Below are 18,995 nucleotides of genomic sequence, written 5' to 3' on the forward strand. Positions count from 1 at the left end.
CACAGTATAACTATTTTTTATTATTAATCTGAGGGCCACCCATCTGCTGTCCTGCTCCCCGATGGGGCAATCCGTCTGTTCATTAATATCAGTTGTATTTGACATAATGCTGTCATATAAAACTAGGTTACTTCTTCAGTTGCCACTCTGGGGAGTTATATCTCATGTCCTCTCAGTCCTCTTTCCAGCAGGACAGTGCGCAGAAGTGCTTGGGGGCTTCTAGTCAGAACCTCTTTGCATTACACAATTACTCAGATCCATCTGTACTCTCCCAGGAAGTCAGTTTAACAGCTACGGATAGTTAGAACCTCCCTGGGGGATGATCTTGTGCAGCTGCCTAGCACACAGCTCTATGTGGTCAGCAGTGTCAGAGGCATGTTTTCTGGATCCCCCAGGCAAAAAGTGTCAGCTGTTATGTAGCACTTACACTCTGCTGGACAAGAGATTAGAAAACCTGCGGGGAAGGGGGGGGGGGGGGGGGGGGTGAGCTTGTAAATCGCCTGTTTTGTGTCTGACATGACAGAACAAAAAATCGTCAACCGTTCATCCTGGTTTAATACATTCATATATTTGGAAACAATAACTAGATGATGCTAATTGTGATGCCAGTGTTACAGATACAGCAAAGGATTATCAGATAACATTAGTCAACAATCTTTAACGGTTGACCTTGGTTAGTATTCAGCGATGGGTTTTTCTTATCCTAACGCAAGCATAAAATTCTAGGTGTGATACTGACCCACGCGGGACCCCGTGCGACTCTGGTAATAAAGACCATGGATTTAACCATTCTCCATTAGAATCTATAGCTTCAATTAGTTGCTCTAGCTCATGATTGCAAGCTACTGCATACTTGCCTACTTTTGAAAACTAGTTTCAGGGAGAATATAGTTGGTAGCAGAATTTTACACAGTGCCCCATTGAGGGGGCGTGTCATGCTCCAGCCAAAGGGCGTGTCTAGCTCCATATATGGAGAGATTGTGAAAAAAGACTGAACATGGCACCTAGAAGCATTAATGTGTACTGCTACATCTGAGAGGAATCTTTTAACATGACTTATATACAAATGTAGATGAGCCGTCAAGCAGTTAGTTAGAGCTACTATACTTGGTAAAGTGCTGGGAAATGGTGCTGATGATTCAATGTAAATGTATCTGTCTCTCATTCCTTTTTCCCCAAAAATGTAAGACTTTTTGGGGAAGATTGATAGACTAATGAGGGAGAGATGGAGATTGCTGCTATTTAAGGCAGTCTCCTGCAAAATGCAGGAGGGTAGGCAACTATGAGCTGCTGCACATGCAGGCTCTAGCGCCTCCTAAGGACCAGCACCCTAGAGTGCAGGTAGTTAGATATTACAATTCAGAAGCCAAACACAGGAATTCAGCAGTTTGAGACCATTAAGGAGCCATGTAACATATTGAGATATCATAAAATGACATTATGGAGTAAATTTAGTAACACAAGAGTTACTATTGAAGATGGGATTTTGCCCCTAGCAACCAACCAAATTAGGGGCATTTTAAGAGCGGAGGCCTGTGCGCAGGCTCCTCCGGCCGGGCCGCCTCCTCTCTGTAGGGAGTAGCGCAGAGTAGTAAGGTCTGAGCACTAACACGATCAGACCCTACAGCGATGTTCTCCGGTAACATGGAGAGACAGCCATTTTTCGGGAGATTTCCGCACCAGCAGGATTGTGTAGTTTGAGAATTCGAGCATTCAGACCCCACTGCGCATGCGCAGCTCTCCGCAAAACTGTCACAGCGGCCATTTTTCTGGCATTTGCCACAGTGCTGCTGCCGCCATCGAGGGACTCCGGAAGGTAAGTATTTTAAAAATGGGTGCGGTGTGTGCAGTTTGGGTCCCCCTGAGACACTCGGGGTTGTGGGCACCCATTATAAATACAGCCCTGAATCAGATTCTACTTATTTATTTAACACCTTCTAGAACAGTGGTTCTCAATCTCGGTCCGCAGGACCTGCCCCACACAGTTCATGTTTTCCAGGAAATTTGTGCATTTTTGAAATGTAACAGTTGGTGATACAGAGCGCAGATTAGTTGCTATGGGCAACATCTTCAATAGAACTTCCATCTTAGTAAATTTGAGTTTGGTGGAGGTGACAGTAGTAGATTTGCAAATGTCTTTTATGTCATAAATAAAACATGAAATTGTGAATTTTTCATGAACGTTGTTCCCTTAATTCCCATACATAATAGATAATATAATTTTATATTGTCAGCGTCTTCCCTTGAACTGCTGGGTGAACTATATAGTGCACACACACACTGAACGATATCAGTAACAATATCGTCCAGTGGTGTCATCGGGTCCCCGCTCTGTACAAAATTGAGTTCCGAGGACAGCGTTAAAAACCCACGGGAGCATGCATCGTTAACAAAATTTAGCGCACACACCGTACGTTAGGCCTAATTCAGACCTGATCACAGGACAAATTTGTTCTCAAAATGGACAAACCCGTGCTGCACACCATTTGGGGAAGATGTAACGTGCAGAGAGGGTTATATTTGGGTGAGTTATTTTGTTTCTGTGCAGGGTAAATTCTGGCTTCTTTTTTCTGACACTGCAATTTAGATTTCAGTTTGAACACACCTCACCCAAATCTAACTCTCTCTGCACATGTTACATCTGCCCCACCTACAGTGTACATAGTTTTGCCCTTTTTGAGAACAAATTTGTCCTGGGATCAAGTCTGATTTAGATCCAATATTACAAGTAATATCGCACAGTGTGTATGGGGCTTTAGAATTTTTTTTTTACGTTTTTCATAAAAGCGTCCCATGAGTGGAACCCTGGCCAATTTGCGTAACGTTAAGCGTCAGTGTTTCGTCACTGCCTTTTCCTACAGAGACTCTCACTACTATCTCCAGACGGGTTTGGGTCGTTAGGTCTACTCCAACTATACAAGACAAATGTTTGTGATCACCAGTCCGTGCGAACTTGCTGCCTGTAAAGTTTAGTACCCAAGAAAGGTTTTCCTTAACCCTCCACCAGTGTATACAATGCAAAAGATATATTGGTACTGTGGTACATATCTTTACCAGGCGCATAGGGTTCATTTTTCAATAACTCCTTTTTCTCCCACAGCATCAATGGTCATATGGAGAAAAATGAGAGCATCGATAGTGAAGTATTTTAATAACTAAAATCACATAAAATACATCCAAAGGTCAAATAGAAGTGGGTCAAATTCTCCCCAAACAGCCGATACAATCTGATAATAAAGTGCATAGCAGATAATGACAGGGGTGGATTAATCCCAAAATAGATGAGCCGCTGAAATTGCCAGAATGGTAGGCACTAGGTCAACAAGCATGGTTCACGGTTGACATTTGTCTAGGTCGACAGGAAATTAGGTTGACACAAGCATTAGGTCGTCATGGGCAAGGTCGACATGGGGTTTTTCACAGTTTTTTACCCGGATGTCGACACAGTCGACATGGACACCGTTTGAAGTGCACCGCATCCCCTTGCATCACGAGCGATGCTTCGGGCACTATTTTATTCTCCCACCATGCCATAGTGGATGGTAGGGCATGAAATACCGCCTGTCTTCACATTTCAGCTCCAAAAACAGTGAAAAACCCCATGTCAACCTCTTGACTGTCAACCTAGCCCACGTCAACCTAATGCTTGTGTCGACCTAATGACCTGTTGACCTAGATCCAAGTCTACCTTGACCCATGTCATCCTAAACCCATGTCGACCTTGCTGCCTGTCGACCTTGCTGCCTGTCGACCTAGTGGTGTAGACCCAATGCTTGTAGCCCTAATGACCGTATCCCCTCCAGACACACCAGTGTCGCACCAATCTGGTTTCCTCCTCATAACACAAAACACCATATTTTACATCTATCTGTCTTTTGTTACTTTCAGTCAGAACTTTTTTAGCAAAATGCTTAATACATAAAAAATGTTTTCATTATGTTTTACAGACCCAAACAACAAGCCAAGATGGCCGAGTACTGCAAGCAGATCTTTGGGGATGGGTTGCTGACAGAGCCACTAGAAAAGTACCAAGTAAGATCTCATTATCCTATGCACTCACATGAGCCCTAGTATGTATTTCATGTCACCATTAGTCATTTTAGCCTTTATTACAGCTGCCTATGGAAATATGCAATATGATTAATATGCTGAGTATACTGTATATTACTTAAGTATAAGTTTTTAAATAAAGATTTTTCTTGGGAGCTTTCACCCTAACATCCAGTGAAAGTTGCAGAGTTGCGAACTACAGCCCAGCCCATAATTTAAATAAGGGCGCCACACCAACTGCCACCCCAGACGCTGCCATCCACCACCGGCCAGGACTTAAGGTGGCCATACACACGCAGATTTATCTTCAGATTTGTCTGGTCGGAACAAAAACATGGTTATGGATGAGAGCAAATGACAGTTGACCATTTGCTTGGAAATGCTGGAAAACTGACAAACTGTCACTCATCCATAACCATGTTTTTGTTCCAACCAGCCAGATCTGCAGATAAATCTTACTAGTGTATGGGCACCTTAACAGTTGGTGTTAAGCATACCTGCCGACTTTTGCAAACTCCTCTCAAAGTGAAAGGGGGGCGGGAAAAGGCTTTGCTTTGGGGACGGGGCAAGGCTGACGTCACCAGGCCCCACCCCCATGACAGCCTCATCAATTTTTGGGTTCTTGGATTGGGGGAGGGGCTAAAATGACGTGAATTGTGAAATTTAAACCCCGCCCCCTCCACGCGGACCTGCAAAATTCGTAGTTTTATACCACGGGGAAGGGGGGAGCATGCGCTGTGGGAAAAATGCGGGAGACTTGCCCCCCTTTTCCCGGGGGCCGGGAGGGGGACCCGATTTGCGGGACCAGGGGAGCGGGGGACAGGGGGCGAGGGAGCAGGGGAGCGGGGGACATCGAGGTGGCGGGCGAGGGACGCTGCGAGGCGGCTGGCGGTGGATGCTGCTAGTAGGGCAGAGGCAGCAGGCAGGGGACGCTGAGGGGGACAGTGACACATAGGCGGCAGTAACGTAGAGCCGGGCAGCGGGAGCCGGGAGCTGTCAGTACTGAAAAAAAAAGCCCATACAATGAATGGGCAGCCTGTGATTGGCTGAGTGCTCTCTCCCATTCATTGTATGGGGTTTTCTATTTCCAGTGCTGACCACTCCCAGCTCCCCCTGCCCGGCTCTCCATTACTGCCGCCTTTGTGCCCCCCGCAGCGTCTGCTGCCTCTGCCCTACTAGCAGCATCCCCTGCCAGCCGCCTTGCAGCGTCCCCCATCCCCCTGCTCCCTCCACTTGCCTGGAGCACTGACATCTCCCTGCTCTGGCTCCCCCTGCCTGTCTCCCTCACCGGTGTCTGCCGACTGTGTGCCCCACCAGCCAGCCACCTCACAGAGTCCCCTGCCCGGCTGCACGTAAGATTTAGCAAATCTTATGTGCAGCCGGCCCGACCTCCCGACTCCGATCCAATGCGTACGGGACCGCGCATCGGGTCGGACCGGGTGTCTAATGGTGTGTACACACTTGTACAAATTAGACTATATTACAATTTAGACTATCTGCATACAATTTAGACTATATAGTGCAGATCTACACTATATAGTCTATACATCCAAGACTTTTTGGCTGCGATACGGGAGCGAGCATCGGGATCGCAAGGGATAAAACCTGTGCGATCCAGATGAGATTTTGACTATATAGTCAAAATCTCATGCACATTGTACAAGTGTGTACACACCATAAAAATGCGATTTGGCACGATTTCACTGCCCGATCCATCTGAATCGGGTGAAATCGGGACCAAATCGCATAGTCCACTATTTCAATTGAACGGCAATTTGCGCTCTGTACCAGTTTGTTTGGATCACTACCACCATCTGTTGGTCACAAATGGAACTGTAGTAACTTATTTATACCCAATGGCACAGGATTGTGGATTGCGTCCTACACATCAAGCACATCAGATTTTGTCAGATAAATTGACTAAATCCACCTGAATTGGGTCAAATCTCACAAAATCGCATAAGTGTAAGGGGCCCCTTAACTGATGGAGTTTCCAGATATATTTCATTTCTATCATCATTACAAGTAGCTTTTTCTTTATTCTAAATTGATGCTTCTTTAACATTATAGCTGGAATCAGGGGTCCCTCTTCCAAGCCCCATGGATCTGAAGTATAAAATCCTAGTGAAAAATAAAAAGAAATCTCACAAGTCGTCCAGTGGAAGTTCAAAGAAGAAGCTTGCAGAGCAAGCGTCCAATGCATGCAGTGACTCTTCCAGTGTGTTTGAACCATCGTCGCCCGGAGCAGGTGGGATAACTGAGAGTATGTTGCTTAACGTGTGTCTTCATCTGTCAAGCACAACACAGGCATACAGAGATGCTGCGTCTGCTGACACATCCCACTTTTGCCATGCAATGCTTTGATCAAGAAAGTGCTTAACTCAAAGAGGTAGAGGGGAGATGTACTAAGCCAACCACCTGAAACTAAGCATCCATATGCTGTGGCATATATATATATATATATATATATATATATATATATATATAGTAGCACATTCAGTCCGGCAACTCCTGGCTACAACCTGGGGCAACAGGGGATGACTGCCCGGGTGCTCGCCTTAGGGGTTAACAAACCCTAATACACTATACAGCAATGAAGACAGCGTCACTCCGGGACTTCAGTGAAATGAAACAAACTTTACTGCATCACGTCTACGGCGTTTCGGGCATCGTAGACGTGATGCAGTAAAGTTTGTTTCATTTCACTGAAGTCCCGGAGTGACGCTGTCTTCATTGCTGTATAGTATATATATATATATATATATATATATACAGTATATATATATATATATATATGATCCCAAATTGGGTCCTCAAGGAGCACGAAGGGTCCAGCAGTGGCTTAAATTTAAATTTTGCACCCCCTTGCCAAAAAAGTTTCTGCCCCTCCCTCCATACATTAATTATAATCTTTTTATGAAAAGGTCGGAGGACGCGTACCGCCACCCCTCGCGGGCTCTCTGCGCTCACCACGCTTCGGTTTGGGGGGGGGGACATTAACCATGCTTTTTACACATATTCAATGTGAAATTTCACATTGTCACCTATGTCAAATCGGGTTGATCGCATCTCGGGCCATTATAATGGCCCGAGAGGGACGCGATCAACCAGATTTTCACTTTAACATTGTTCCCTATGGGAAAATCGCGTTGGGCCGCGATGGACGCGATCAACGCGATTTTGACTTTTACCGGCAAATGAGCCAGTTAAAGACAGAAAATCGGGTCCATCGCGCCGTGCTACTACAGAAGTACCGAAAAATGTAATTTGCCATTTGTCCGCGTCATGTTTTGCCCTGCGAATCCCCCCGCAGAGAGTGGGGGTGGGGGTGTGTGTCGCGGGAGCCAGGCAGCTTTCCGGGAGGGTTGCCCCTCTTTCCAGGGGACCGGGAGGGGGACCCTATTTCCGGGACCCTACCTGCCATTCCGGGAGGGAAGCAACCCTGGTTATACAAGTTAATCTGTAATGTTTTTCTGTCTTTAACAACCATTAGGGAGAGATTCATTTAAGTGTAAGTTCCATTGAACCTTGTGCTATATGCATCTGCGCACATTAATAGCAATTACAAGAGGAAAATGAGCAAGGACCCCTTCCTGGGTAACCAGTGTTATATTAGCACTCAGTGACAGGGCCGTCAGCGGTCTGGGGGACAGCTCCAGCCATCCACCAATCAGCATGCTAGCAGCCATGCGTACACTGTCTAACTGCTGGCAGGTAGAGAAATGGTGGACTCTGATTGGCCCAGCCAGCCCCTGCTTGAAATTCCTATAGTCAAGGAGTCCTCAGCAGCTGTCCAGTAAGCCCACACATTAAGATAGTCCTCTGCAGGGTTCTCCAAACTCAGGCATTGTGTAGGGATGACCAACGGTGCAGACACCACCATGGTTGCCATCGAAAGTGGAAAACTATTTGATGGAAAACCATGGATAGTTTTAGCTATCGATGGTCATCCATTATATTTGACTGAATGGCCCGTGGGCAAATCAGGACTCAGGGGCAGGACTTTTTGGTGTCAGGGGGCGGAGCTATGCTCCGTGCCCCAGCACCTTGAAAAAAAAAAATAAAGAAGGAAACATTGGTTCTCCTTTGCCATCGATGTAGGGAAACCTTTCGGTTTTCCCACATCGATGGCAAAAGTATTCAGCATCGGCCATAAACCATCGATGATTTCAAGTCATCGATGGTCGATGGCCATCCCTAGCATTGAGTCCATCTCTCAATCAGACACTAGTATCATCTCAGATACATGATATGAGGAACTCCGCTATTACTAGGGGAAATCATTAACTTAGAGTGTACATATACCTACAGTAAAACTAAAGACGCCTCTGGAGATGTTTTACTGCACCCAACAAATTATAGTGCTGTTTTTATGGCATAGCAAACATGTTATTTTCTTGTTTCTTACAATAGTGTTTTCAAACTCAATAAAATAAAAACTTTGTATAAACTACTTTCACTGGGACAAAAGCCAGTCTCTACAACACAACACAACACTGCAAACTGATCTATTATAGCTGTGCTCTAAAAGGCTTTACTGCAGCAGGTAGCTGGTACGTATTGGAAGCCTTCATCGGCTTTTCTATGACAGCATACCCCCCAACATGGCCCAATTTCAACACAGGTGATGCGGCAGCCTCTGTACTACTTATTTGCGCCATTTAGCTGCTCACAGGGGTCGCTGACATCATCCGGGGGGGCGGGGCGGAGCGTCAGATGGGGGGAGGAGGCAGCACTAAATTGATGCTACTACCTCCTCCATAGAAGTGAACGGGACTTGGGTCGCTCGACCCGGGTTACCTGTTTATGCTGCCCAGCCACCGGGGTCCTAACCGGGAATAACACTTCTTTTATCCCGGGTCGGATTGCCTGGTTGCTGGACCCAGGATATTCGAAATGGCCCTTTCGCACTGCTCGCCGACTCGGCAAAAACACAGGATTGACCCAGGTTTTTTTGTGTGGTGTGAAAGGGGTATTACATACTGGGACAGGAATCGGGAAAGCTAGTACTGTCACTGTGCTCTGGCCGAGGGTGGTGAGGGAGCCCATGACAGATGGGGGCTCTGGGTTGGACACGGGGGTTAATGAAGTTGTCATCTTTTAAAATGGTAAATTTTTCCAAAAGTTCTGAAAACAGAAAAGTGTAGAATCATGACATCACAAGCACAGACATGATGTAGTAACTCCTCCTGCAGTCCCCTAAGAGGAGCACTGAGCTGAGCTGGGGAGTGCTAGGAGTATCTCCATTTTTACACTAAACCTCCTTTCTTATTATGGACGATAAGAAAAACATTGCCTGGAATTCTGCAACTCCCACAAATACCTGTAATCCACCAGTTTGATGATGTCACCCACCGAATGCGAAATAATGTCCTAGCATTTTACATCCCCAGTCACTGTTACTATTACTAACAATAACCTGTAGTAGATTAGGTCGCATTTAGATTGATCATTTACAGATCTAGAAAAATGACCACATTAGTAACGGATAATATCGCAAACTGCTGTTGCTGTGACTGCGTACGTGCACAGCAGTGTCGCCATATGTAATGCCGGCTATTTATGATTCCTCTCTGCACACAGCTGCACTTCATAAATAAATGATAATAATCATTCCCTCCTAGATTTCCAATTCAAATTTCCTAATGGGCTTTTTTTTCCCCTTTAAAAGCACGGAAATATGACCAGATTAAAGGCGGCAGTTTGAGTGCTATACTGCACATACATACGCATGAAAAAGCTATTAAGTGAGTCAATGGCTGGCACCACGGTGGGTGTCACATATTGGTACAGGCAACTAGTGAACCAGAAAATAGACTAGCTTTCCAAGAGTGCCTTTAAGTGTACCGAATGCACATTTAAGAAAACGCATTAGAATCCTGTGAATAAAACCTTTCAAATGCAATGTCTATAACTTCCTAATACAAATAGCATTGCAAAACGGCTTCATGAGATACGTCGTATATTTCCAGATCAACCATGTCTTCATTTGTCATGTACAGTAGGTGCACAGAACTGGATCTGTTCTAAAAGTGCTGATAACTGCAAAGACTTGGAAGGTTTGTGTTTTCTTTTTCCATGGGAACGAAAATTACGAAAATTCCCTGTAACCTGGGGTGCAGCATTATGCAGGGTACACACCACGACGACCCGCTCACGATGCACATCGTGAGCGGGTCGTCAGTGTCTCGTCCGACCCGCTCACGGTGACGCGGGGGGGCACGACCCGCTCACGATGTGCACCGTGAGCGGGTCCGATCCGATGGCGACCCGCACCCGGCTGTATGGTCGTCATTCAGATCCTACCTGTAGCAGGTAGGATCTCAATAACGACCGACCAACCCGCGGGACTGCGCATCGGATCGGTATCGGTCCACACCAGGACAGAAAAGGGCCCAATCACCACACAATCTACATCCAATTGGTCGGAATTGGATCTAGATTGAGGGGATCGGGCCCTAGTCGTCCTGGTGTGTACCCAGCATTAATCTTTACAAAGCCTGTGGAGGCTATTAATGTCTGCAGCTTACAACTGTTAACCGGGGTATACATTAAAAATGGGTTGCTGATTTTAACCAGTCCCTCTACAGATTTGCGGAGAGAAATTATAATTAAAGAGATGTAAACGATTTATTTTGTTTATCAATAATCAGAAAAGGCCTGCTTGTTTACCATAGTGTGTAATATAGTAGTGTGTGTGTGTGGTGTGTGTGTGTGTGTGTGTGTATATATATATATATATCTGTAATAGGATCCTGGCACTCGCTGAAACATCAGCGAACCGGGTGCCCTGCAAACCCTGTTTGTATAGGGTAATATAGACTGGAACTGACAGCCGGCACTCCTGGGATTTTACAGCAATGTGAAACTTTCATAAAGAAAAGATACCAACACATTCTCTGTGTTGGTATCATTGCTGTAAAATCCCAGGAGTGCCGGCTGTCAGTTTCAGTATATATGTGTGTATATATATATATATATTATACATTCATTATATATATGTATATATATATATTCCTTTTATATATATTAAAGCAGAAATTAACCTTGGCACTCTGAACGATAAGTGTCATACATAAGGGTGCCTTGCTGAAATATCATAATTAAAGACCACAGTTCTATATGAACATAGCAGGCGGCACTGCGCCCCTAACACCCACGAAGCACCACCCCCACATTCTGATTGGCCCACTGGCCAGTGAGTCAAAGAATACTGATGACCATCGATAGGTAAAACTATTGATGGTCATTTATCACATAGGTTAATACTATCGATGACTGGTTGCAGTAACACCATCGATGGCGACTGTGCCGATGGCCACCCCTAGTAGACTGATTGGAACATTGTATGTGCATGTGTGCTGTGAGGGGGAGAAAGGTCTCAGTTCACTCTGACTTTACCCTTTGTCTGTGGGTTTGTCTCCCCCTGGCCAAACTTACAGTAGTTGCTGCTACAGTGTAGTTGTTAAAATAAGCTTGTTTTATTTGCTCTGTTCTGTGCTTGTATGGCAGGAATGGCATGGGAGAAGCAGTCGCCAGTTCCCTGCACTGTACCATTTGGCGCAAAATAATCACTATAGTGTACATAGATCCTGCATTGTGTTTTCCAGGGGAAAGTACAGTACCAGAAGGAGACAGAGGCTCCAGTGTTGCTGCTATGTACAGCTGGTGCTGCTGGTTTGTCCCATGAGGAGAACATGCAGGATGGCTTGTGTGTAAGCGCTGTCATTGCCCAGGGCCGTCTTAACAGCAGTGTGGGCCCCTGGGCAAAGCAATGCACTGGGGCCCTTACCCATGGGGGGTGCTATCAGCAGCAGCTTTGATGTCCCACGGGTGGCAGGGGGCGCTCTATCTTCCACTCAACATGTAGGACCTGGAGCAGTAACTTCTGCTAATTACTCCTTTACTGCACAGGTGGTGGGAGGGAGAACACTAACGTGTGGAAGGGGGCACTGAGCTGAATGAAGGGTCCCTTGTAAATGACTTCCAGGGAGGTAGGGGGTGTTTTATACGCAGTGGAGGGTTGGATAATGGAGTGGGCTTAATATTCGTCATTTTCCGCCGGAAGTGCAGCTTATTTGACTGCAGATATCGCCATTATCTGGAAATAGATTTCTTAGCCTTCAATAGTATAAAAAACTAGAGTCCCAACTTTCAGGAGGTGCTGGGGACTTGGGGATCAGAGATCAGGACTGAGCCAGAGCAATCCATTGACAAAAATATAAAACTGTACACCAGACGTTTGGAGCTGGAGCAGGGACCGGCTGCTGGAAGGATGATATCTCTGGTTGTGGGCATGATAGAGACAAGCCGCTAGTGTCGACAGAAACTTTTGGAATCTACTCTCAGAAACACTCTACGTCAGAGAGAACCTGAGAAATATGACTGGGAATTGCAATTAACAGGTCAGATGTGGACTGCTGCTTTGAAGTTGGATATCTCCAGTTCCCCAGGGCCGATTTTCAAAATTCTGGTATCCCTGGAAAAAGGGGATCATCAGCTATCAGCATGGGGCCCTTATACACCTGGGGCCCCTGGGCAAGTGCCCATTAAGCCCATACGAAAAAACGGCCCTGTCATTGCCTACAAGCAGCTCTCAACCATCAGCCTCCTCTCAGAAGCTGGCTTGGGCAGTGTCTCTGACACAGGTGATGGCGCAGCTGGTACAGTAGATAGCCTCTGTACCACCCGACAGTCTGTGGTACCGCTTGTGGCCCTGTTGGGTTAGACTCCCCTCTTGCTGGAACCCCTTTGGTTGGGTTCATTGTGTGCCTTGGTTCAGAGCTTTCAGCACAACTGACATATTCAAGTGTAAAGTGGGGGCTGTATATATGGGTGGTTCCACCTCTCTGTCACTCTGCACCTTTACACTCGGGTCACAGTCTGACTCAGAGGAAACTAGCTTAGTCTCTACTGATGTATAGGTTTCCACTTCTCCAAGATTCACTCACTTTAATATTATAGTGGAGTCTCTGGTTAAGGCAGATAAGGAGGTTGTGTACTTGGAAGTGTTTAAGTAACCTGAGTCCTAGGTCACAGGGGCCTTGCTTTAGAGAAGAGAAGGGCTAATACCTGTTTTCCTGGGTCTGGGTGTCTAATGGACATGTTCCCAGACACCTGACAGACTCCTAACCGCATATTTGGTTTGTCAATAAGCCTTCCCACTCTTTACCCGCTCCCTTTACAAAATGGGGCTATGTGGGAGACTCCTCCCCCAGTGTTTACACGTGTGAACATCCACTCTCCCAATTCCTTCACGGCGTTTCTTAGGGATCCAGCTGCCAGGAAGATGGAGAAGCTTTATTAAGCACATACAGTATTTCTGTATGCTCAGTTTAGGAGCTATTGGTGTACTCAGCAGTAGTTGCTCAGGTCCTACGTCAATAGGGGAATACAGTTGCTGGTGGTTTCCTGCGGGTATCCCATGTGCAGAAACTATGGTGACTAATATTACACTATGCATTGACATTTTTGGGTGAAGCAGCAGTTAATCTGACTCTCTAACTTCACAGATTACTTCCTATGCTGTGAGGGCCTGGCTCCGTTACTCTGGGCCTGACAGGCAGCCCCAAACTACTTTTGAAGTACTGCCTGAAGTCAGCTTTGGTCCTGAATTCTACAAATTGGTATCTTCTAGCAGAGCTTATTAGTCAGCTTTTAGCCCTCTATGGCTCCCCTGGGCTCTGTTCTTGCCCCCCTTGGAATTCGGACAAGGACAGGGGTCAGAGTTTCTCAAATACAGTTCTCTGGACTCTCCAGGCTAGATAGCGAACGGTCCTGGTTGTCCGGGGGAATGGGCTCTAAGCCCTCAGACAAGTTTTCCTCAGTGAGGGAGCAGCTGCACTTGTGGACTCCACATCGGGAGGTCATCCTTGGAGGGTCTCAGCTGTATGGTGGGAGGACGCATCAGAGATTTTCAGTTATTTCAGTGGTGTCAAGAAGACTACACATTCAAGTTTCATGGTTGATACGCCAGCCTGTTCTTTGGTTCAAACGACGACATGCTATATGCTGTGCCTAGGGTTTGGATACTCAGCCACTCCTTTATATATGTTGGCGATCCTAAGGGCCAATCTTAGTCAGCAGGGTGCAGAAAGAAAGATTATCAAAGTCTCCTCCACTGGCGCCGAATAATACGTCTCTATAGATAAAGGGGCGGTCCTCTTCTCCAAAAACTAGGGAAGGTTTATTGGTGAAATACCGTACGCCCCTTTTAGGGTGAAAGGGGTCCTCATCTCCGGATATGGAAAGCTCAAAAACGGGTCCACCAGGAAGGCTATCACACTGATGATGGGTTATGGATGCTCGCGTCCCGTTTATGGTGGAGAACTAGGATAACATCAAAGTTCTCAAAAAGGGCTTGAAACTGAGCGGGATTGATCCCGGGATGACCACAAATCCCCGCTCGGTCCAGGTGCCGGTCTGAAATGTCAAAGGGTCCACAGTCCTCTTTAAGGAAGGTCCAAGGAGGTTGAAGGAGTGTGTTTCCTTGGACCTTCCTTAAAGAGGACTGTGGACCCTTTGGCATTTCAGACCGGCACCTGGACCGAGCAGGGATTTGTGGTCATCCCGGGATCAATCCCGCTCAGTTTCAAGCCCTTTTTGAGAACTTTGATGTTATCCTAGTTCTCCACCATAAACGGGACGCGAGCATCCATAACCCATCATCAGTGTGATAGCCTTCCTGGTGGACCCATTTTTGAGCTTTCCATATCCGGAGAAGAGGACCCCTTTCACCCTAAAAGGGGCGTACGGTATTTCACCAATAAACCTTCCCTAGTTTTTGGAGAAGAGGACCGCCCCTTTATCTATAGGGACGTATTATTCGGCGCCAGTGGAGGAGACTTTGATAATCTTTCTTTCTGCATATGTCTCCTGTGGTCTCTAGGGTTACCACTTCATCATTGACACCCCACAAGGCAGCCGACCCTAGCGCACATTCACCTCGAACTTACCCTCGTTTCACCATTAGTCAGCAGGGTATCTAAGAGTTAGAGTGGCTGGATGACCTGCTGATCATGGTACAGTCCGCAGTGCTCAGGGAGCTCCAGATTACTTTGGTGGTGTTGTTACACACTCACAGTGGATTTATTGAATGGCACAGATGATCGATAGTTCCCTCACAGTCTACGCTGCACTTTCGGTTCTCCTGTGAGCTTCTTCCCAGACAGCACATGCAAGGCTCCCCAGTCCCGCTTACAGAATGTCCCGTCCCACGGGCCACAGTCTGTACATCTATGCATGTCCATCAAAGAAACACCTGCTATCAGATCAAACACGGCTAGATGGCTCGGAATCCTCTCCCCATTGGGGGCATGGTTCCACTCAGGTCCCTTGAAGGGGGTGATGCTAGACAAATGCACAAACTTTCTTGGCTGGCTCCCTTGTCGGTTAAAGTTTTGTATCTGTATGATGGTCTTTCCATCTCATGAGAGTGGAGAGCTGTCCCCCGATGTTTCAGAGACAATACTGGGTATGCTCAGCCTTATCATCTTACGCAGGCACACAGTTGCAAACAGTGGTAGATGAGAAGGTGGAAAAACCTTGAGGGGAGGTGGATTTGCACAGCTCCTGTCCAGCTAATTATAAATTAATACATTTTAGCTCAGTCACATTCTGGATTACTGGAACAAATGTGGAAAAGACTGAAGGGTCAGGTCCCGGCGGTAGCCACATCTCGTACTCCTGGAGGCGGGCGCTCCAGATGCTGGCTCCCCACCGGGTCCCTCTGCTGCCTCCTAGCCGCCGCTCCCTGGTCTGCCTGCAGGAGGCAGCTCTCCAGCGAGTCTGGTGTTCCCCGGCTCCTGGAATACGGGAATCCCTGGTGAAAACCACTGTCCAGATAGACTCTGCGCCTTTGCTCGGGAGTTCCGTCAACTTCCCTGTGGGCTGGAGAACACAAGGTACGAGTCAATGTTATCTCTGCAAATGTACAATATAAATACATTTTTTAATCCAATTAGTAACTCTTTTTTTTCTGTTCGCACCCTACTGAGGGCTCAAATTACCAAAAAAGACCTTTCAGTGCTTCATGTGCCCCAAATTTTATAAGAGCATTTATTTGTTTTTAAAATATATTTTTATTGAAGTAATGCATAAGTAACAATGCATTTAGCATAATGCAACATATTGGGTGGTATTCAATGAGGCTGATTCGCCAGGTTTTTATGGCGATTTTGTGCTGTAAGGCGAATTTCTGACTAAAACGGTGAATCACTATTCAATGACCAGATAGCGAATACATTTCAAGGTTTTTTTCGCCATGATTCACCGAGTAGCAATCGCTATCTTTTTATGGTGAAGTGGAATGTGAACTTTTAAAATAAAGTGTTTTGTTTTTTACATTTGGTGGCAAAAAATCAGGAATTTTATTCTGAGGAGGGGCATGCTATTTTTATTCATGTGCTGTCATATATTCACTTCACCCGATCATTACATATTCATGATCGGGTGTAGTGAATATACGCGGTCCCCTGCTGGCACCCCCGGGGGGGGGGGCAGCCTGTGCTGCCTGGCACCCGGGGAGCCCACCTCCCCCCCACAAACGTTCTGGGGCAGGCAGGGAGACTTCCATCTCCCTGCCTGCCACCGTCCTCAGGCTCAGACTCGTTGAATACCGGAGCCGGCGAGGCTCCGGAATGCGGCGACCAGTGGCGAATGTGCAGCGAATCCTAAACAGGATTCGCTGCACATCGCCAAAATCCACATTGAATACCGCCCATTGTGTACATAGTCATGGATAAGAAGGCCCCAACAAGGTTAGTTACAAACAAAGTAGGTAAGCAGAAATTACATTTCCCTTTTGGGGGTCCATAAATCACATTGTAGAACATTGGCATATAAGTTTAATCACTCAACCAATCAATGACAACATGTTAAGGCCCCATATACTATGCTGAGGTATCACATGCGATACCTCAGCAAATCCACATAGGGCTCCCTGGTGGCTAGATCGCATTGCATCGACTGCTGTCATTTTGCATAGGATGTCTCGCATGTGATCCCATTAACTGCCCCGGGATACGATGGAACCTTGGCACAGCAATGACAATCTGCGGATCCAATCCGATGCGTTTTGGACCGCACATCAGATCAAGATCATATGTAAATGACATACAACATGACACTTTTCACAAGATTTATCATCTCCGTGCATCAAAATTGTGTAGAAAAGAACCAAATCTTGCTAGCATATTGGCGCCGTTAGAAATTTTTTCAGCCTAATAAAAAAAAACAACAAACGTATTACTGTGTATGTCCACGATTAAACTGCTTCAAGACTGCAGCATGGCTGTCGTGATGTGAGGGGACGTCCCACTTGTAATTCTAAGGGTAATTCAAAGGGCAACCATTTTCCCTGATCAAACAAATACTGTTAACAACCGAGAATATCAGTCAACAAGCCCTTTTGTTCTTTCCAAGCTGTAGTTAAAGATTTTAGGAACTGTTTGTTCTCGAAAACAGAAACAACTCCCTGATACGGCACACACAGCAGCTGGCAATAAAGTCCAGTTAAAACAAATAATTTTTGCACATACCAACTGCACATTGTCAGCTGTAGTATACCGGTCTGCTCTCCCAATGTGTCAGGAATCAATGGATTGTACCTGTAGCTAGACCAGCATGTAACCCAAGTCTGTTACAAAGACTCCTCCTGAGACGCTTCTCTTTGGGCCCGATTCAGACCTATTTGCAGGGCTTATAGAATGACGATACCAGGTGCACATGCACGGGGTCTCCCTGAGAACATAGCCAGTGATGGCTTGTCATCGTTGGCCATTCGCAAGTGGATTGACATTTGGCCAGAATTTGTAGCCAGCACCCTAGCGTTTTCTCAGAGTGCCCCGTAAAATGCCGGTGGCATCCAGCCATAAGGAGGGAGGCTCGCTGACATTTTCAGCAGCCTCCATTTCCCCAGGGTTATCGCGGCACAGAGTAAGGGCCTTATTTTGGTTGACACGCTCCCCTGCGTGTTTGCGCAGGGGAGCGTGTCAACCAAAATAAGGCCCGCGTTCTTTCAGGGGAGCGATGTTTTGCGACTGCGCATAGTCAGTTATGTGCACGTGAAGCCTCTGTGTGCGAGCGGCAACGACGATTAGATCGTTCGCCGGGCGCTCGCACACAACAGTGCGGGAGGGGGGCGTGGGTTTGCGGGCCAGGGGATTCGCCCTTGGGAATGCCCAGCATTTCATAGGCGTTTCCATGAAAACACTGGGCGTTCTCACGGTAATCCCTTGATGGTGCGGGTGGAGGCAGCTGACATCAGCGGATGTCAGCTGACCGACCGCTTCCCATACAGGCACTCGCAGTTTTAAGACACTAAAGAGGTGTCTTCCATTTGCGAGCGCTTAAAATAAATATTCGATGATCGTTGACCATCGAATGATTTTGTGCCTGCACGCAAGGCTGCAAATGGATGAATATAGGGGGGCAGAGGTATGCATTTGATGGGGGAGTGTTTCCAAATGGATTTCCCTCTGTTTGCACGGCTATGAACGCATTCACAGCCGTGCACAGGGGTGGGGGAAACACTCTGGTGGGACAGCGTTTACCTGATTGGTGGGCTCCGTAGATTCGCAGCCTAGCAATCCAGTCTGCATCGGGCCCTTTGTCCTGATTTGTTTTATTTTATTTGCACAGTCCCTTCTCCAAACAAAAACATAAACACGAAATATTTAATTTTCCTTTGTTAAACTCTTGATCACCCCAAAGTAATAGTATAAATGGGCAAATGTTCCCATCTGTCCCATTTTGGACCTAAGAATACTGTAGGGTAGATTCAGGGAAGACAAAATTGTATTTCTGCAAACAGTGATCTATTGATAATTATCCCCCTACAGCATGCCTGGACAACCTGTGGCTCTACAGATGTTGTCAAACTACAAATCCCATCATGCCTTGCCACAGTTTTGCTATAAGGGAGTGTTAAAACTGTGGCAAGGCAT

General features: G+C 46.5%; 1 protein-coding gene across 3 annotated transcripts in view; it reads left to right on the top strand.

The window, feature by feature from the left end:
- Nucleotides 1-18,995, top strand: part of PLCB1 (phospholipase C beta 1) — a 632,132-nt gene that overhangs the window by 483,479 nt on the left and 129,658 nt on the right. For all 3 annotated transcript variants that reach the window (XM_083175630.1, XM_083175632.1, XM_083175631.1), the window contains exons 13-14: nt 3,948-4,032; nt 6,121-6,298. In XM_083175630.1, the coding sequence (XP_083031756.1) occupies nt 3,948-4,032; nt 6,121-6,298 (263 nt within the window). The remainder of the gene's footprint in view (nt 1-3,947; nt 4,033-6,120; nt 6,299-18,995) is intronic.

This window comes from Crinia signifera, chromosome 3 (assembly GCF_055691185.1).
Source record: "Crinia signifera chromosome 3, ASM5569118v1, whole genome shotgun sequence".
Classification (NCBI taxonomy): Eukaryota; Metazoa; Chordata; class Amphibia; order Anura; family Myobatrachidae; genus Crinia; species Crinia signifera.